We start from the raw sequence: 20,325 nt of genomic DNA on the forward strand, positions 1-20,325 counted from the left end.
TCCAAAGCCAGATGTGAAAGCAGCTGGTTCACCCACCTGTGTGTGCTCCAGCTGCAAAATACCATTGTTTGCAAAGATTTGGGCTGGGTTACATCCCTGCGGTAAGACACACCGGCCCCATTCAGCCCTGATGTCTTTAACGCAGCTAAAAATCAGGGCCGGACAAAACCTGATGGATAACGGGAATCACAGACCTGTTTTCAACCTAGATAAGCGAGCGTGTGCTGCGTGTCTGACCTCTCCCTGGGCTCTCCATAGATACTATTGTGTTAAATCTGTGAGCAAGCGGGTTATGGGCTGTTCTCTATCTGCAAAACCTCCTGGTACCCGATGACAAGTAACAAACCGCCAGTTGCAGCTTCAGCTGCATGAAAGACTTTGGTGATAGGAGACTGGAAGCCTGCAAGTGAGTTATTATAATAAATCAAGGTTATGAAGTTCTTTTTTATCCTTAGCACGCTCTGCTTAGGAGAATTAAGCCGTATCCAGTCACTTTTCAATAGTAATTTAACAGAGCACACTCTGCCAGCTTCAGTGTGCGACTGAATAATTATAAAGTGCTGGACAAAGCCACCAGTAAGGAAATGGATGTTGACCAAAGTGCTTTTTGTGCGGCACCGTGAGTACTACAGTGGTTAAAGCTCTTCAGCCTCTGCCACTTCCAAATCACCTTCCTGGGCTTTTTTTTCATGGTTCGTTGGGGTTTTTTTGGTGCTCGGATGACTCAGGATGCTTTTGTCACACCAGATCACATCTGACATCGCACACCTGATCCCTTCTGCAAGGTCTTGCACAAAAGCAGAGCTCGACGGTAGGATCTCACACTTCGTAAACTACCGAGGGATCGTAGGTCAGGCACATGATTTTGTCTTATTCCCCAAAAAATAATTGATGTCTGCAGAACTGGAATGAAGTTGGAACAAACACTTCACACTCTCCTGATCCTCATTAATACGGAAATAAATTGGTTTTACGTGTCAGTCTGTGGCCTGGTGGCCTCACCCTCCAAACTGGGAGGAGCGGCTGACACTGGAAGCTGTGCTGCCATCCAGAGACCTGGACAGGCTGGAGAGCTGGGCAGGGAAACATTTAATGAAATAGAACAAGGGCAAGCGCAGAGTCTTGAATCTGGGCAGGAACAACCATGAGCCAGCACTGTACCCTTGTGGCCAGGAAGGCCAATGGTACCTGGGGTGGGTTAGAAGGGGGTGGTCAGTAGGTCAGAGAGGTTCTCCTGCCCCTCTGCTCTGCCCTGGGGAGACCACACCTGGAATCTTGTGTCCAGTTGTGGCCCCTCAGCTCCAGCAGGACAGGGAACTGCTGGAGAGAGTCCAGCGCAGCCACCAAGATGCTGAAGGGAGTGGAGCATCTCCCGTGTGAGGAAAGGCTGAGGGAGCTGGGGCTCTGGAGCTGGAGAAGAGGAGACTGAGGGGTGACTCATTCCTGGGGATCAATATGGAAAGGGGGAGTGTCAGGAGGATGGAGCCAGGCTCTTCTGGGTGACAACCAGTGACAGGACAAGGGGCAGTGAGTACAAACCGGAACACAGGAGGTTCCACTGAAAGAGGAGAAGCAACTTGTTCCTGGTGAGGGTGTCAGAGCCTGGCCCAGGCTGCCCAGGGAGGTTGTGGAGTCTCCTTCTCTGCAGACATTCCAACCTGCCTGGACACCTTCCTGTGTAACCTCATCTGGGTGTTCCTGCTCCATGGGGGATTGCACTGGATGAACTTTCCAGGGCCCTTCAACCCCTGACATTCTGGGATTCTGTGATTCTGCACTGAGCGTCTCTGGGATGTCACAGATCAGCAGCTGCTCTTTTTAGAAGGATGATGGAGTCCAGGAGGGAAAGATCTACTTTATTAATCGATGCCTTTGTTTGAACTTTCTCCCCTCCGGCATTCCTGTGTTAACTCAGTGCTCCATCTGAAAGCTGAGAGCCTTCAGGTATGAGGTTTCAAATAAAACAATGATGTCGCCTTTGTGTTAATTTGTTTAAGAAAAAAAAAACACAGAGCCATACATCCTGGCCGTATTTTCCACTTTCTTACACAACAGCAAGGAATATGGTGTACGTACAAGAGGACATGCCAATCGTGAAACCTGGCAGGCTGGCTTTTCTCTGTCACTTGTCCCAAAAGCGTCATGCTGGAAAGGAGCTGACCCCCGAGGCTGAAGACCATGGAAAGGAAGATTTTGGAGGGTGAATGCTCCAGCTTGGTCCCAGCCCTTTGCAATGCACCTGGAGCAGAGCTGCGGGTGAGCAAAGCGGGGGTTTCGGCCAGAGGGGAAAGCCGGGTGGGCTGCGCTTCGCTCCATCAGGAGCTGAGATAGTTTCACTTCCCTCCACGTTAATGACACAATTACTCGCTTCTCTTAAGCGGAACGGCAGCAGGAAGGGCGGACGTGTGACTGCAGATGGGGGTCGTTTTTCTTGCACAATTTGCATTGCTGAATGATGTCAAGGCGGTGACTTGTCTGTGCCTTCTCCTTCTGGTGGCTTAGAGCCTGACAGTTTCACGCTAAAAACTTTGGTAAACACGCTGGAGTAGGCGGGTTGGGTGTTTTTATCACTTCTGTTGGTTTATTTTGTCGTACAGTACAAAACTGAGACCAATTTATCCACATCTGGCAACACCGTGGGGAAAAATACGGCAAGACTTTGGGGTCTAGCTGCAACCAGACACCAAAGCGTAGACATAAGCAACCTGGTCCTGAGGGTTTCCAGCTCTTGAGGAGATCTGGGAGGAGAGGTCGTCATCTTCTCCGGCTCTGGGCACTTGTTTCTCCTGCAGATGCGTTGCGAGCAGTTCTCTAGAGCATCTCAACCAGCTTGGGCTTTTGCTTGGTATTTAGGTCCTTGGTCAAACGTCTTCCAAGCACAAAGGCATCATTTTCCCAGTTTGTTGCTCCAAAACTGATTACTTTTTTTCACGTATAGCTGCCTGGATGCTATTTAAATTGACTTTTTAAATGAACTGTAACTAGGGCTTATTTTGGGGGTAGGGCTTATATTTCGAGCATCCTCAAAAATCCTGAGGGAAAGAAGATAGGTGACACTGACCATCATATTGTTGACTGCTACCCAGCCACTAGTACAGCTGGACCACTGGGGATGTTAAACTAATACACAACGTTTTATTTATTCTTGGAAAAGTGGTAGGGGCTCCCAACATCTACAATTTTTCTTTCTTAATAGTTGTAGTTGAAGCAGGACTGTAGGAATACTAAATTTTTTAAAGCAATCTATTTCAGGAGAATAAAATAAATATGAGGGAATGGTGGAGATCTGTTTTGTTGTTAATTTTTTATTACCAAAATGCCACTTAAAATGGGAAGAGAATATATTCCCCTCACTTTATTATGGGAACAGGGGAAATATACAAACATAGGCAAAGATTGAAATAATGTCTTAAAAAGGGTGAGAGAAAGAAATGTTATGGATGGTGTGTTTTCAGTTACATTCATTGTTTGTAACTATCATTTATATGGCCATCAAATGAATGATCTGTTTTCTCTTTTAGATCATCGTTCATCTTAAATTAGAGGCAACTACCACAACTGGCAGCTTCTGAGGTGCATTAAATCTTCAGCTTCCCCTGTTTTACCCAGAGCAGGTAATTAAATACCTTCTTCACTTGTGTCTTCTTTATACCTTTGTGATGCCCTCACTTCAGCCAAGCAGCAAATGCAAATATTATGTGGCTTTGCAAGAGAAAACTTGGATTTTCTTTAATGTTCAGAGTTATTGCTCACCACAGAGTCTGGGAATGAATGGCCTGAGGGAGACGCTGGTCTGAACCCTTTCTGATGGGTCCAGCGGGTGAGATGCAGCTGCGACACAGTCTGTCGCTCAATCCTACATAATATTTTTTGTAATGTTGTCTGTGGTTTCCCACGGCCTGGATTTTCTGTCAGTATTTCACTGAGACATCCCAGGCTCGTTTCCCAGAGCAGCTGCATCTTCTCCCCGTCCCTTTTCCCTCCTCAGGAGCCAGAGCCTTTCCAGGGACGCTTTGCAGCATCTGGGCAGAACAACCCCAGGTTCCAGTTTAAGTTGGGGAAGGACCTGTTGGAGAGCAGTGTAGGGGAAAGGGACCTGGGGGTCCTGGGGACAGCAGGGTGACCATGAGCCAGCACTGGGCCCTTGTGGCCAGGAAGCCAATGGTACCTGGGGTGGGTTAGAAGGGGGTGGTCAGTAGGTCAGAGAGGTTCTCCTGCCCCTCTGCTCTGCCCTGGGGAGACCACACCTGGAATCTTGTGTCCAGTGGTGGCCCCTCAGTTCCAGCAGGACAGGGAACTGCTGGAGAGAGTCCAGCGCAGCCACCAAGATGCTGAAGGGAGTGGAGCATCTCCCGGGTGAGGAAAGGCTGAGGGAGCTGGGGCTCTGGAGCTGGACAAGAGGAGACTGAGGGGTGACTCATTCCTGGGGATCAATATGGAAAGGGGGAGTGTCAGGAGGATGGAGCCAGGCTCTTCTGGGTGACAACCAGTGACAGGACAAGGGGCAATGGGTGCAAACTGGAACACAGGAGGCTTCTCTTAAATTTGAGAAGCAACTTGTTTGGGGTGAGGGTGTCAGAGCCTGGCCCAGGCTGCCCAGGGAGGTTGTGGAGTCTCCTTCTGTGCAGACATTCCAACCCGCCTGGACACCTTCCTGTGTAACCTCATCTGGGTGTTCCTGCTCCATGGGGGGATTGCACTGGATGAGCTTTCCAGGGCCCTTCCAACCCCTGACATTCTGGGATTCTGTGACCATCCCCTGCAGAACAATTGTTTGATTCTCGCCAGTCATGGTGGGAGAAGAGGAAGCCCATGGAGAAACATTTCTGTTTTGCTTTGCCCCGACTCGGCCGAGGCTGTTGTCCTGCTGGTGTGTGAACCACGAGTGACCTTTCTCTTGGTGCTTCCACTCCGGAAAAAATCCTGTTTCCTGCAGGAAAACCAAGGGCAGGCTGAGATGCAGCGATGGGGCTGCAGATTTCTGTTGCAGTTTCTCCTTTCCCAGGTGTCCCAGGTGATTGGGAGGCTGCCCTCTTGTTGCAGCTTTACTCTTGCTTTGTGCTTCACAATTTGAGGGTTGTTAAGGGAAAAAAGATGGTTTGGAGGGAAGAGGAGGTGGGAGGATTTTCAGTTTTGGGGCCCTCAGTACAAGAAAATCTTTGAGGTGCTGGAGCGAGTGGAGAGAAGGGAACGGAGCTGGTGAGGGGCTGGAGCACAAGTGTGATGGGAGCAGCTGAGGGACCTGGGGGTTCAGCTGGAGAACAGGAGCTGAGGGGAGACCTTCTGATCTCTGAACTGCCTGAAAGGAGCTTGGAGCCAGGGGGGGTCGGGCTCTGCTCCCCAGGAACAAGCACCAGGAGCAGAGGAAACGGCCTCAAGTTGCGCCAGGGGAGGCTGAGGTTGGATCTGGGGGACAATTTCTTCCCCAAAGGGCTGTGGGTCATTGGAACAGGCTGCCCAGGGCAGTGCTGGAGTCACCATCCCTGGAGGGTTGGACAGATGGAGATGAGGTTCTCAGGACATGGGGCAGTGCTGGAGTTGGGTTATGGTTGGACTTGATGATCTTGGGGTTCTCTTACAACCAAATGATTCTGTGATTCTGTGAACAGAAGAAGGTCCTGGATGTAAAACCAAATGGGGATTCCCACTCCTCTCCTACAGCTGCAGGAATTGCAGCTACAGGTGTGGACACGACTCCATGCCGCTGAATCTTCAATTTAATCCACTTGTGCACTGAGCCAGATTGGAACTTTTCAGCTGATCACCCCAGCAGCTCCTGGCAGCACAGTCCCTACACCTTTTCTGTGCTTATATTAAAAACCCAATAAAATAGATCTCAAATCGCACATCCAGTCCTTACCGGGAGGGCTGGGTGGGGACGTGATGCTGCTTGAGAGGAAGAGGAGGGGAGCGAGCAGCAGCTTCGGGATGGTTCCGGCTGCAGGATGTGGGGAAAGTGTGAAACACGAGGCTGCTGCTGGCTGCCCCAGCGCGGGCTTTGCGCTGGTTTGGCTTGGGGGATGAAGCAGAGGATGAAGCAGAGGATGAAGCAGGTTATTTTCTCTCCCAGCTCCTCCTGGACTGTGCAGAAGCTGGTCTGACCCTTGAGGCACCTCCTTTGGTGGCACTGCATGAAGGAATCTCATCAGCAGGTCTCCCAGGAGCCTCCGGATCACCGGGTATCATCACAGGTGAGGATGCTCAAGTTGTACACCCAGCCCAGCGTGAACCTCTGCTGGCTCCTGCCTCTCCAAGCAGCGGAGGAGTGGGTCTGGCATGGGCTGGGCTCAGGTTTTGAGGACGAGGAGCGGGTTTGTGACCATCAACCTGCCTCAGCCCTTCACGTGACCTCGAGTAATGCCATGGGAATTTCACCCCGCTGTGAGGTTCCTACCATCTGCTCTGCTTCGCCGGGATGAGGAGCGCTTCTCTCTTTTCCTTCTTGATTTTTATACTTCAAACTTCCTTGAAAATGGAGGAAATGAAACCACAGGGCTTTTTTTTTTGTGAGTGACGTGGGAGAAATCAGGCTCCTTCCGGAGAAGGAATTAAATTTAGGGTGAATGCAGAAAAAGAATGATTTGTGTTGGCTGCGGGAGTTTGGGGGCCACATACTCTTGCAGGTGGGAGTGACCTGGGCTGTGACATCTCTTGGGGTGCCGCAATCACACGGTTCATCTCCCGGCTGCTGGCACCTGGAGGTTGCAGGAGCTGGTCCTGCAGCCCAGGGTCCTGTTGCAGGGTTGAAACCTTTCTCCAGCGTTTTGAACCCTTTCTCAGCTGGGTAAATCCAGGCAAACTCTTTTCCCCCTCAGCAGCTGGATTTGCTGGGGATTTTGGGGTTCATGAGGGTTCTGCGAGAGGGGAGACATGGAGCAGGGAGATGGGACCTCCCTGTTCATATTGCCTTGGAAATGTGGGGTTTTGTCTCTCTGTGCCTCGGCAATTGTGGGAAAAGCCATTTATGCCGGTTTTCACATCGGGATCGGCGCTTGGGAGGTCCCTGTGTCCGGATGGGTCCTGCTGGTCCTGCTGAAATCCCGAGCAGCCCCGGGAGACCCAAAGGTCTGCGGGTGGTGGGATCTGAGCATCCCAAATGTCACCTGGACAACACGAGGGGCTGGGCCCCACATCCCACAGCGGGGGCTCAACATCTGGGGACGTGTTCAATCTCATCTTGGGATGCAGCAGGAAATGACAGCTACTTCTTCTTCCCCTGTGGGAAACACAGCCCTCAGCTCCTGCCAAATCATAGACTCATGGAATGGTTTGGGTTGAAGGGACCTTCAAAGCTCATGCAGTCCAACCCCTGCCATGAGCAGGGACATCTTCAAGCCCCTGCGCTGGGCGCTGGAGGCAAGCGGGGGACTAGAGGGACATGACAGGAGCAGGTGCCATGCAGGGGACACTGCCCAATGGTGGCTTTTCTCCAGCACCAGCATAGTGGGGGGCAGGTGAGGACACCCCGGCTGTCCAAAACCCTCACAGGGGTTTTGCTGCTGGAGCAGTGCAGAGGAGCAACGGTGCCAGCATTGTCCCCGCTGCTGGCTCGTCCCCAGGAGCTGTGTGACCCTTGGGGGGAACAGGTTTCCCCCCCAGTTCCTCCTTGTTTGCAGTGCATGACCCTCTAGCGAGCGCTGAGCCCGGGGAGCGAAGCGCCCGGCCGCACCGCTGCCTCCATGTGACTGCAGTTTCCGTTGCCTCCTTCCGCAAAGGCTAAATCGGTGCTGGGCGCCAGCGCGGGTGGGACACGAACCCCGCGGGTCGCACCTGCCCGTGTCCCACCAGCCGCCGGGCGCAGCCGCCGGGTCCCCCCGCTGCAGGATGAGTGGCGGTGAACCCTGTGTGCCACTGCACGCGGTGAGTAACTGCCCCCCAATAGCTTTGCCGGGGGGGAAAATCCCACCTGGGGTTTTTGTGGGGCCAGCTTGAAGATCCGTGGTGCCTACGTGTGGCTGATGCCCACGCGGGTGAGCGCGGCGCCAGTGTGCACGGTGGGGACCGTCGGTGTGTGGGCTCCTCAGTGGGACCGTGGGCACCCCTAGCCACGGGAGGATGGAGCTGCTGCTGGTGCTGGGGGGAACCAAAGGACGGCTGAGCTGGGTGAAGGGAAGTCTGCAGGGGGGCTCCAGGGCTCAAGGTGAGCCAAAGCCACTGGTTTTTGGACACAACAAGGTCCCTCTCCTGCCACTGTGCAGGAAGAGTGTGGCCAGCAGGTCGAGGGAGGTTGGAGGTTGTTCCTCCTGCTCTGCTCTGCCCTGGTGAGGCCACATCTGGAGTTGTGTCCAGTTCCGGGCTCCCCAGTTTAAGAAGGACAAGGAATTACTGGAGAGAGTCCAGCGCAGGGACACAAAGATGCTGAGGGGTCTGGAGCATCTTTGTGCTGAGGAGACACTGAGAGAGCTGGGGCTGTTGAGCTGGAGAAGAGAAGCTGAGAGGGATCTGATCAATGGGATCAATATCTCAGGGTGGGAGTCAGAGGATGGACCAGACTCTGTTCAGTGGTGCCCAACGCCAGGGTGAGGGGCAACGGGCACAGACTGAAACACAGGAGGCTCCATCTGAACATGAGCAGAAACTTGTTTGCTGGGAGGTGCCAGAGCCTGGCCCAGGCTGCCCAGAGCCGGTGTGGAGTCTCCTTCTCTGAGACATTCAAACCCGCCTGGACCCACCTGTGTGATCTGCTCTGTGACCCTGTGTGAGCAGCTGGGTTGGACTGGGGGATCTACAGAGATCCCTTCAGCCCAACCAGACTGGATTCTGGGATTCTGGGATTCTGTGGCTCTGCGTGGGTGCTGCTGGAGACCGAGGGTTTGGGAGGGCACAAGCTGCTGTGCACAAGCTCCAGACTGGGGAATCAGGGCTGCTTCTCCATCCATATCAATAAATACCATTTTGAAAGCTTAATGCTTTTGGCTGTCCCAAGGAAGGAGACAACCCCTCTTTGAGGGGAGGCTCCAGCTATGCAGGGGTTGCCCAAAATAACCCCCCGTTTCTTCTTCAAGCACTGGCAGTTATGAAAACGCTGCTTGCCGAGCCCTCGCCGAACCATCTCTGCTCATTTGCCTGAGGTTCAGCTTTTCCCCAGATGCAAATGCCGTCAGCTCCGCTTCCACCAAGTGAGTAAGGGGGCAGCTGGTGCTGGAGAGTCTCCTCCTCCCCAGGGACCTGGGCAGGGACAGGAGCTGGAGGGGACAGGCTGGTGGCCAGGTCGGTGTCCCCGGGAGGTGTTTGGTGCAGGTGAGGGGGACATGAGCCCTGACGGGGGAAACCTCTGCCGGGGGGTTGCAGTTCAGTGGCATTTGAGCAGCTGTGCAGCAACAAGGGTGACTTTCCCATGTGTGGTGGGGACCGGGCTGCCACCTCCGCATCTCTTTGCCTTCTCTTCTTGGTGAACCCCACCAAGGGCTCCTGCAGGGGTGGGTGGGCTCAGTGGTGGAGATCTTTGCCCCAGGTTCCAGTATAAGTTGGGAAACGAGCTGTTGGAGAGCAGTGTAGGGGAAAGGGACCTGGGGGTCCTGGGGACGGCAGGGTGACCATGAGCCAGCACTGGGCCCTTGTGGCCAGGAAGGCCAATGGTACCTGGGGTGGGTTAGAAGGGGGTGGTCAGTAGGTCAAGAGGTTCTCCTGCCCCTCTACTCTGCCCTGGGGAGACCACACCTGGAATCTCGTGTCCAGTTGTGGCCCCTCAGTTCCAGCAGGACAGGGAACTGCTGGAGAGAGTCCAGCGCAGCCACCAAGATGCTGAAGGGAGTGGAGCGTCTCCCGTGTGAGGAAAGGCTGAGGGAGCTGGGGCTCTGGAGCTGGACAAGAGGAGACTGAGGGGTGACTCATTCCTGGGGATCAATATGGAAAGGGGGGGTGTCAGGAGGATGGAGCCAGGCTCTTCTCAGTGACAACCAGTGATAGGACAAGGGTCAGTGGGTGCAAACTGGAACACAAAAGGTTCAACTTAAATAGGAGAAGAAACTTGTTGGGGGTGAGGGTGGCAGAGCCTGGCCCAGGCTGCCCAGGGAGGTTGTGGAGTCTCCTTCTGTGCAGACATTCCAACCCGCCTGGACACCTTCCTGTGTAACCTCATCTGGGTGTTCCTGCTGCATGGGGGGTTTGCACTGGATGAGCTTTCCAGGGCCCTTCCAGTCCCTGACATTCTGGGATTCTGTGTGATTCTCCATGGACAGCTCATGGTGTCCCAGGTCTCATGGGCCATGCTGGGCTCCCTGGGAAACCTACGCCTTTCAGGATGAACGCTCTGCAGCTCTGACCCTCTCCCCTCTGTGTCCGTCTCCACAGGAGTGCCGCCACTGAGATGGAGGCCCCGCTCTCTGCTCTCCCCCTGCTTCTGGTTCTCCTGGCAGCAGGATGGAGAAGCGGGGCGGTCGGAGCCTGGGCAACATCTCCCGGCGGTTGCCAGCTTGTAAGTAACTCCTGTCTTGCAAACTCTCGCCCTTCCCGCTGCGTGATCCTGCCCGGCAAAGCCTCAGTGTCTCCAGACCTTCCGTTCCCAGCTACCGGCTTAGTGAAGGGATGGACTGGGGTGCCAAGGCTCTGAGCATAGAGCCACTCTTGCCATCCTCACTCTGCTCCCCAGGCTTCTCCCTCCTCATGTCCCCACATCTTGGCGACCTTATTGTGGCCTTTCTGTACTTAAAAGGGGCTGGTAAGAAAGATGGGGACAGTTTTCAGCAGGGCCTGTTGTGATAGCACAAAGGGTGATGGTTTTAAACTAAAGGAGGGAGATTCAGTCTGGATAAAGGGCAATTGTGCTGAGGGTGGTGAGAGCCTGGCCCAGGTTGGCCAGAGAGGTGGTGGATGAACCATCCCTGGAGACATCCCAGGCCAGGCTGGACGGGGCTCTGAGCAACCTGAGCTGGTGAAGATGTCCCTGCTCATGGCAGTGGGGGCACTGGGGGAGCTGGGAAGGGCCCTTCAACCCAAACCATTCTGTGATTCTGCAATCTCCACCTCTCAGAGCAGCATTACTTATCCACTTCTTGCTCTTTAGGTGCAGAGCACCATGGACTGCACTGGGAGATGGCTGAGCTCCGTCCCAGGAAACCTTGGAGGTGACACCGAGGAGCTGTTACTTGATGACAACACTATCCGTGTCCTGGGCAATGCCTCTCTGCTCTCCTACCGCCAGCTGCAGCGTCTCAGCCTGACCAAGAACCGGCTGGAGCTCATTGAGCCTGGTGCCTTCCTCCTCAGCCAAGGCCTCCGCGTGCTCTCCTTGGCCGACAACCTCCTCTCCATCAACTACTCGCTGACAGCAGCTGCTCTTTCTGCTCTGCCAGCCTTGAGGACGCTGGATCTAGCTGGAAACCGCCTCACTGAGGACATGGTATCAGTTTTAGTCTGGAACTTGTCTTCTTTGGAGTCCTTATCTGTGGCCAGGAACATCATCATGAGGCTGGACTCGTCCATCTTCATGAACCTGACACAGCTGTTGGATCTGAACCTGGAGAAGAACTACATCTTTGAGATTGACCAAGCTTTTGAAGGGCTGCAGAGGCTGCAGAGGCTCAACATAGCATACAACTGCCTCCCGTGTGTCGTGGAGTTTGGCCTGACCCAGCTCAGGGTGCTCAACGTCAGCAACAACATCATCGAGTGGTTTCTGTCCCTGGAAAGCGATGACCTCTTTGAGCTGGAGGTGTTGGACCTGTCGCACAACCGCCTCCTCTTCTTCCCCGTGCTGCCGCGGCAGAGCAAGCTGCGCTCCTTGCTGCTGAAGGACAACGAGATGAGCTTCTACCAGCGCCTCCCCAACGGCACGTCCCTGGCGAACGTCACGGTGCAGTTCCAGCTCATCGACGGCAACTCCACCAGCATCATGACGGTCAATCTGTGGGATGAGATCTGCCACAGCAACCTCTCCTCCCTGCGCCTCCTGGACATGAGCCAGAACCAGGTCTGGTACCTGCCCGAGGGCTTCCTGGCACAGATGCCCTCCCTGACCCACCTGAAGCTCAACCAGAACTGCCTGGAGATGTTTGACCTGTCGGAGGGTGACCCCTTGGCCATGCTGACGGAGCTGGACCTCAGCCAGAACCGGCTGGAGGAGCTGGGGGCAGACGTGGGTACTGGGGGCGTTCTGCCCAACCTGCAGCTCTTCAACCTCAGCACCAACAGCCTGCGGGCGCTTCCTCCTGGGCTTTTCACCTACACCAGGAAGATCGCTACCATAGACCTCAGCCACAACCGGGTTGACCTCTGTCCCCAGCCCGCCATTGCAGGCGAGGCGGAGAGTCCCCCCTGCGTGGACATCAGGGGTGTGGAGACCTTGGCCCATCTCTCCTTGGCTGGCTGTGGTCTGAGGGGACTGGGCGGCCGCCCCTTCCAGGGGACATCGCTGAGGCATTTGGACCTTTCCAACAACCACCAGTTGCTGTCCGGGGACCTGGGCTGGCTGCAGGACCTCGCTGTGACGCTGCACGTGTTGTCTCTGAGGAACACCAGCCTCTCCTCCGCCGACGTGGACTTCTCCGCCTTTAACAGCCTGGTGCGCTTGGACCTGTCGGGGAACTCCCTGAGCGTCTTCCCCCCGTCGCTGGGCGTCCTGCGGCTGCGCAGCCTGGACCTGCGGGACAACAGCCTCCCGGCTCTGCCGCCGGCCGTGGCGCGGACGCTGCTGGGGACGAGCCTGCGGGAGCTCTACCTGAGCAGGAACCCCTACAACTGCTGCACGCTGGGCTGGTGGGACGCGCTGCAGCGGGCGGAGGGGCTGCGTGTCCCCGACGGGCGGGAGGTGACGTGCAGCTTCGCGTCCCGCACGCTGAGCCCGCGGGCGCTGCCTGAGCCCGTCATGCGCAGCTGCCGCTGGCAGACGGCCGACCTGGCGCTCCTCTACCTGGTGCTGGCGCTGCCCACCTGCCTCACCGCCCTGGTGGCCTTCGCCGTCGTTTTCCTCACATTCAAGCAAAAGCTGCTAAAAATGGTGAAAAGCCGGTGCGGGGTGTCCAGCCCTTACTGATGGCTGGAAGGAGGGGGACGGGCTTGGGACGGTGACTGTGAGTGGGTTGTCAGGGTGACTCCGAGGTGGGTGAGATGGAGACGCAATGGGTGGAGGACCAGGGGATGCTGGGGAGCTGCTGTTTCTCCACAGGTTCCCTAAAGGGTGTGTGGCCGTGGCCGGTGATGGACCCTGGAGCCATGCCGAGCGTCCTCAAGGGACACATCTTCGGCAGAAACCATTAGCTGATGTTGGCGAGAGCCAAGTGGATGTGACACCAAACCTCTCTTAGCCAAAGGGGCACAGACAGTTGCCCTCTGACTCTGTTCCCCCCGCTCAGGCAGTTCCTTTTATTTATTCACCCCCATAGCCAAGTCTGCTGTGAAACACCCTGCAGCCGTGCAGCAGCCTCCAGGAATCGCCCCGGCTGGAGCAAACATCCCCCGGGGCTGCAGGAAGGAGGCAAACTGCAGCAGCCCTGGGCGGTCACCCTGTGCGAGTGCTGATAAGACAGGCGTGTCTTTACAGCAGGGCTGAAAAACACACTGCGGGCTGTCATTGCTTGGTTAAGTTGCGATCTTGGCTAGAAGAGCCCATGAAAAATCGTCCAAGCTGCAACGATGTAAAACATCAACTAAAAGACAGGAGAATAAATTATATCAGTAGTGATATTTTATCTTAAATTTCTTTTCCTCCAGCAGCTGCTGGATTAAACAGACGCAAAGGAGGTAAAGAGGATGCCCTCCTCCTCTTGCGGGCGGCATGGTGCGTTTCCTCCACCCAGCGCGGCTCGTACCAGCATCGCACTCCCAGGGCTGTGCTGCCGCGTTCCTGGGGGGGTTTCTGTGAAAGGAGAAGTGACGGTGGTTTGTGCTCAACTCAAAAGCTCTGCTGAGGACCGGAGCGGCTTTACTCCCGCAGGGTGTCTTCGGTGAAATGCGTCTGAGTTTAGAGAGAAGCCGGGCGTGGGGAAGCGAGCAGCAGTGCCAGCGTGTGGACACGGATGAGCTCGGTGGGGTGATGTGGGGGTGTTGTGGTGACGGAGCTGGGCTCGAGTCCCCGCAGCCAGCCCCACTGTCACTCCGCCTTGCACTGCGGTTGTACTGAGAGGTGTGCGGGGCTGGAGGTGATGCTGAAGCTGGCAGCGGGGCCAGAGCGGCAGCACCGTGCCCGGCACCGGCGTGGGGATGAGTATCCGTGAGCCTGGAGCAGCTGATCACCATGCCTGGCTGGAAACAACAGTGTAGGTTGGACCGTGCTGGACCAGCCGGCAGCACCACTGGGCTGAGCGCTGGAAAACCAACTGTCAAATCTGGCTCAGAAAACGGCTGCTCTCTGGCCTTATTTTAGACCAAAACAGCCAAAACTAAACCAGGCTGCAGCAGGGGAATCCCTCAGCCTGTTTCAGCCGTTCTTTTGCCCGTAAGCTGCACGCCCAGGGGACAACAGCGACCTATAAATACATCCCTGCGATGTCCTCCAGCGGGTCTGTGCCGGCACCAGGTACTGCAGCGTGTTTCGGTGGGTGGGCCGGGACCCCCGGTGCGGTGCCAGGTGGATGTCTGAGCTTCCTCCACCGAGGCTGCTGCTGCTTCTTCTTTCAGGGGGCACAGCCATGGGAGTGCATGTAGGTAGGAACCCAGGCGGTGCCCGGGGTGTTCTTGCTCATGTTGAGCCAATGTGGGGGACACTCAACCCTCCTCCATCACAGGAGGGATCAGTAGCTTTGCCCAGGCGCAGGGGACACAGTGCTGGGAGAGCTGAGGCTCACATGGAGCTGGGACCTCTTAGAGATGTCAAGGGAACAAGATGAGCTTCCAGTTTTGGAGCGGTTGACATCCTCTCAAAGCTGCTGTTCATCATCTTCACAAGGTGATGGCCATCAGGGGAGGTACTCGGTGACCGGAGAAGGACAGACGTCACATCCATCTTCAGTAACGGCCACAAGGACATCCCGAGGAGCAATGGGACAGTCACCCTCATGGTGGAGAAACCACAGAGATGGAGCAGCCAGTGTGGACTGACCGAGGTAAGTCATGCCTGACCAACCTCTTTGCCTCTGACGACGAGATGGTGGATTTCTAGGCAAGGGGAGCACAGCAGGTACCGTTTCGCTCAACTGAGCCCCAGTGGGCTGGGTGGGGAGCGGAGGTCCCCATGGGTCACCTCCCACCTAACTGGGATATCTTTATATTCTGAAGAACTAGAGAGAGTGCAGAAGAGGTGACAGAGCTGGTGAGGGGCTGGAGCACAAGTGTGATGGGAGCGGCTGAGGGACCTGGGGGTTCAGCTGGAGAACAGGAGCTGAGGGGAGACCTTCTGATCTCTGAACTGCCTGAAAGGAGCTTGGAGCCAGGGGGGTCGGGCTCTGCTCCCCAGGAACAAGCGCCAGGAGCAGAGGAAACGGCCTCAAGTTGCGCCAGGGGAGGTTGAGGTTGGATGTGGGGCACAATTTCTTCCCCAAAGGGCTGTGGGGCATTGGAACAGGCTGCCCAGGGCAGTGCTGGAGTCACCATCCCTGGAGGGTTGGACAGACGGACATGAGGTTCTCGGGACATGGGGCAGTGCCAGGGATGCGGGAACGGTTGGACTTGATGATCTTGAGGGGCTTTTCCAACCAAAATGATTCTGTGCTAATTCCAGTTCTTTTCTGAGCTGGAGACTCCCTTGGACAAACATGCTCGCTCATCTCCAGTGATGACAAAGGACACGGGTTTGACACGTGTTTCAGATTTTTCACTTCAGAGTGTAGGAGGCGTGCTCTTCCGAACCCCAGCTCCTGTGCTGATCAAACCGATCAAATTGACACGTTTTCATTAATTTCATTTGCAAGAAGGCAGGAACTAAACTACTCCTAGAAACAATTTACAACTCCTCTTTGTTACCGCCAGTTTTCTGAGGCTGCGTGACTCGGGCTGACGGCCCATCCTGCTCACAAGCCCCCCAGGTTCAGAGAGCCAAAACCTGGGAAGCTTTTAGAGTTGCGTACTTTTCTAAACTATCCTAAACTTAATCCTCCAGCTCTACCAGGAGAGCAGGATTTAGGTAGTACAGACCAACTGAGGGAGACAATGGGATTAAAACTTCAGTGGGATAAGGAAAATATTCGTCTGCAGAGATTAATTTCTCAGTGACCATCCAAACATGACGTGGAGGACATTTTGCCGTAGCTTTGTCACATCAAAACGCCTCATTTCAGCAGCTTGAAGTCACTGTATTTTCAAAATTGTTTTCAAGAGCAACTTACTTGCTATGTATTTAATTTCTTACAAGGATTTACAGTTGTGTAAACTGAAGCTGGAGATTTAAGCATCGCTCAGGAAACGTGAGAGTAATATTCTCAATGCAATGTTGATTCATCCAGAAAGATTAATATATATTTAACATACTGACCAGTAATAATAAATACTGTAGGTATACAAGAAAACTTTACCATGGTTTTCAAGACATAAATATTTAACACTTCAATTTTCTAATGAAGCTGAGTAGGAATCAGGGCCAGGCAAGCTGGTGAGGTTTTCAGCCAAAGCTGATGGAAAAGGAAACAAATGAAAGAGTAAATAATTCAAAATTATTTTAGGTGCTCATCCACAGGGAGAGACTAAAAACACCTGAGAAGTTCAGCCGCCCAGTTCCCATTTCACCAAATCTGGTTTCTAAAAGTTCACTTACACCTGGAATTGCTGCGGCACCTCAGGCCTTGTGTTCTCCGTGGCCAATGTACTGTGTATCAACGGGGTGGGCTGAAAACGATGTAGTTGAACATGTACAATGACGTTATTCTGTCCATCAGGACGGTGCGATTTGTCTCTGTACCCCCTCCATCTTTGTCCGAAATCAGATTTCTTCTCCCGACTCCACGTCCCAGCTGCAGGACTCCAGCTGCTCATCCTGTGGAAACTCCACCTCGATGTCGTAGACGAAATCTGGGTCATCCTTCTTCTTCCTGTTCTTTTCGAAGAGCTCGTCCATGATGCTCTTCCTTTTGGCCAGTTCCTTGTCGTCTAGTTTGTTCAGGTCCTCTTCTGGGTCAATGGTGTCTTCCTGCCGAAGCTTCTCCAAGCTCTGGGCCAGGCTCTCTCCCCTGAGATGACCTCTCAATAAACCGTAGAGCTTCTTCAGCTGGCGCAGCGAGACGCCTTCGAGATAAGCCTTGTGCCGAGGGTTGTTCTTCAGCTGCTCAGCAGCCAAGCCGCAGTCTAAAGAGAAAAGCCACCCTGAGGAATTACAGCTGCGAGCAAATCTCTTCCCATAAACAGCTCCTCTCCTCCCAAACCCTCACAACCGCCGGACTTAGAGCCATCGCTCAGGTGACGATGGAGCTCTGGGCTCCTCCGGGGGGAAGTGTGACCCTAAAACAACTCAGCAGTTGCTAAAATATGTTGTTACCAACTATTTGTTCCTCTTGCTGTGTGTGGAGAGGACTTGGGGAACATCACAGGTAACCCCACCTGAGAACTCGGAGAAATTTCTGACAGGCATCACGCGCCGGCGAGTCTTGTCCCCGTCGTCTGCCTTGTAGATCAGGACAATGGACGGGGGCTGAAAGCAGACGCCGCATTTCTGCGCAACGTAGCTCATTACAGCAGCAGCGCGGTCGGGTTTGTCGGTTCTCAGCAATGTCAGAGCTCACTGAAAAACAGGAGAAGGAAAAAAGGGAAAGAAAGTGTGAGCGTCTCTTAATATTCCTCCTTTTATTGGGGTTAGAGTGACCCAAGTTGAGCAAAACCACCCAGCCAAAGCCTGGGTCTCCCCGATTTCAGTGGAACCCAAACACATCCCCACATGCCCTGTGAGCGGGAGCAGAGTCACTCCCTACTCCTGGTTTACACCTTTGTTGCTACTCAGGCTTTGAATCAGAATAACACATCACGCACAAGTTATATATGTTGGCCTACCAGCCAAGTAAAGCGCTGCACAGTCAAATGATACCTAAAAGACAGGTATTTAAAAATATTTATTAATTTTTTAAAGTGAAAAATGCCATAAAATAGTAAATCAATGTATTACACAAATAACATTTACTGAGGATTGTTGCCATCGCTCCGGAAAGCCAGGAGTTGCCCACCCTCTCCTGTTCTCACTACCAGGATTTAACTTTGTACCTATGTCCCTATGATTTAACTTTGTTCCTATGAAGCTCCAGGTGGCACTTCAGGGAGAATCCCATTTTTCAGTAAAGATATAACGAGGCATTTTGGCAGTAAGCTTATTTGAAAAAAAAACTCGTTAGAAAAATGCAGCTAAAACAAAATTGTGACATGTCTTGGAACAACAGCAAAAGAGTTTCCACAAAATTAAATCAATGTGGCAAGTAATGCAACAAAGACAGAATTCTACTGTGCCCACTTGTCTGTTATGCATATTTGCTTTAAAAAGATACAAATTGATTGATATGGTTCAAATATCCTTTATTTGTCTCTGTTTCTGTCACAAACCTGGTGGTATCACACTCCTTATTTCATATGGTAAGGGAGAACCTTATACTCATAATGCTGACATAAGTAACACCAAAATTCCCCTTCTTAAAAGATTTTAAGAGGAGTGTCTAATCTGTTTTTGTAAAGCTTTCTTACAGTTCCAGAGTTATCTTAATAAAGCAGCACATCTGTAACTGATGGCAGATGGGACAAGGAGAGGGAAGGGATTCAGAAATTAAGGACAAAAATAATTAAACTCCTTATTATGCGACAATCAAAATATGAATTCAGTTTAAAGAGAGGAGATATGTTCAACCCTTTACCGCTTCTCAAACTAAACCCCACCAGCAATGAAACTGAAAAGCTGAGAATTTACAAGTGGCAAAGTGAAATGCTTTTTGCACAGCACATTACCACAGGTGGAATTTAAGTGATAAACCATTCACGAAAATCAAGAATGTTTTAAGATTTGGAAATGCCAAACTGCTGCGTGTGTGTGCGCAGAGGAACCGGGAGCTTTTGTCGTGCTTAAGAAGTGGAGAAAAGCACTGAATGACCCGCTAAACGTGTGGCTGTATTTATAGAGATGGCAAGAACACACCGTACAAACATTTAATTTTAAAGTAAGGACTACTAAACTCTCGAGTATCAGCGCGCCGGTCAGTGAATGAGGTTAGAAATTCATAAATATCCTTTTTATTGTTCTCTGAAGCATTTTGTCGCACAACAGAAGCAGCCACAACTACTCTTTTTCTGCCTTATCGCATTTGTTCGCACCCAAAATGCTCCCGGGGGCTCCTGAGCGCCAGCCCTGCCCTCGGCTTCGTCCCCTTTTCAACCCAGATTAAACATTCAAAGAGATTTAGAAGATCTGCAGCAGACTTGGATCTTTTTCTCGGCTTCGTGCACAACACCGAACACACGTGTTATTTTTCCTTTGGTTTTAAATAAGTGGAAATATGTCAAGAGTGGAGGTTGTCTTCTCCTCTGACCACCCGACAGGAAGGCAAAGTCAGAAATTATAGCCCCCAAAATCATGTCTCCAAATCGAGAAAAATTGCATTGAACTTCAAAAGCTACTTCGAAGTCAAAGCTGAAAAGTCTTCCTCCTTTGTTAAATAACACATAGGAAAGAGTTCAGGTTTGCAGTAACACTCTGAATGCTGAAAATTAACTACAGCTGCTATACCTGTTGCTTTTAAATACTTCTGCGAGTTGGGGAGAAAAGCAGAAGAGCCTTAAGAGCCGCTTTCACTGTCTTAAAATGAGAAGTGATGCTTCAAACTGAATGGACAAGGTTTTTTGAGGGGTCACTGGCCATCACCAGAGCGGGATCCCATCTCTGGAACGGCGAATAACCCGTGAGGTGATGTAAAACAGGTGAAGAACCATTTGATTCCACGTATTAATAAAAGAGGTTTTGTATCTCCAAGTAATGCAGGCGGAGCCTTCGCTACCAGGCGTGAAACGCTGGTTTCAGTAGCTCTGAAACACAGACAGGTGTTTGGTTGGTTGGTTTTTTTACCCTGCCAACTACTGCGCTGCCGCGGATCAACTTTTGCCGTTAAAAACCCGCTTTTCTGTCGCTTGTTTCCGCCGGACGAGCGAACCCTCGGCGTTGTGCGCGGTCGAGGCCCAAACGCTGGCAGAGAAGGGAAGCGGGGCAGGATCGGGTCCGTCCTTCCCGACCCTTCCCCTCACCTCAGGCGGCGGGACCTGGCAGGAAAACGCTTCACTCGGCGGCGGCCTCAGGACGGACCGGGAGGCCCGAACCGAGCCCCCTCCGCCATGGCCTCCCTGTATGGTTGCCATGGCTACGGCCGCGCTGCAGGCCCCCTGAGGGCTGCCTACGGCCAACGCCTGCGGGGCGCGGCGCTGGCTGCCCCGGTCCCCGCCGCCGCGGACCCGCGCACCGGGTGAGGACAGCGGCGAGGATGAAGCGCCGAGGCAGTT

The 20,325-nt window shown here is 53.2% G+C and overlaps 2 protein-coding genes across 7 annotated transcripts; one reads left to right on the plus strand and one right to left on the minus strand.

Moving 5' to 3' along the window:
* The first annotated feature begins 1,575 nt into the window (after positions 1-1,575).
* On the plus strand, positions 1,576-13,628 carry NRROS (negative regulator of reactive oxygen species). 4 transcript variants are annotated; one of them, XM_021286420.2, is made up of 6 exons: positions 1,576-2,256; positions 3,522-3,614; positions 6,071-6,191; positions 9,006-9,119; positions 10,294-10,417; positions 11,006-13,628. In XM_021286420.2, the coding sequence occupies exons 5-6, from the start codon at positions 10,310-10,312 to the stop codon at positions 12,971-12,973; spliced, it is 2,076 nt and encodes a 691-aa protein (XP_021142095.2). In that variant the 5' UTR covers positions 1,576-2,256; positions 3,522-3,614; positions 6,071-6,191; positions 9,006-9,119; positions 10,294-10,309; the 3' UTR covers positions 12,974-13,628. The 4 variants fall into 4 exon arrangements, with proteins under 4 accessions (XP_021142095.2, XP_021142096.2, XP_005501617.2 ...); XM_021286421.2 differs by lacking the exon at positions 1,576-2,256 and having other exon boundaries at positions 2,357-3,614; XM_005501560.3 differs by lacking the exons at positions 1,576-2,256; positions 3,522-3,614; positions 6,071-6,191 and adding an exon at positions 6,204-7,860.
* Positions 13,629-16,145: 2,517 nt separating this feature from the next.
* Positions 16,146-20,216, minus strand: CEP19 (centrosomal protein 19). Of its 3 annotated transcripts, XM_021286423.2 has the most exons (4): positions 20,074-20,198; positions 19,562-19,857; positions 17,404-17,584; positions 16,146-17,151 (listed from the first exon to the last, which is right to left on the minus strand). In XM_021286423.2, the coding sequence occupies exons 3-4, from the start codon at positions 17,531-17,533 to the stop codon at positions 16,790-16,792; spliced, it is 492 nt and encodes a 163-aa protein (XP_021142098.2). In that variant the 5' UTR covers positions 17,534-17,584; positions 19,562-19,857; positions 20,074-20,198; the 3' UTR covers positions 16,146-16,789. The 3 variants fall into 3 exon arrangements, with proteins under 3 accessions (XP_021142098.2, XP_021142099.2, XP_005501618.2); XM_021286424.2 differs by lacking the exon at positions 19,562-19,857 and having other exon boundaries at positions 20,074-20,216; XM_005501561.4 differs by having other exon boundaries at positions 19,562-20,204.
* Positions 20,217-20,325: the final 109 nt, after the last annotated feature.

Source organism: Columba livia, chromosome 9 (genome assembly GCF_036013475.1).
Source record: "Columba livia isolate bColLiv1 breed racing homer chromosome 9, bColLiv1.pat.W.v2, whole genome shotgun sequence".
Lineage (NCBI taxonomy): Eukaryota > Metazoa > Chordata > Aves > Columbiformes > Columbidae > Columba > Columba livia.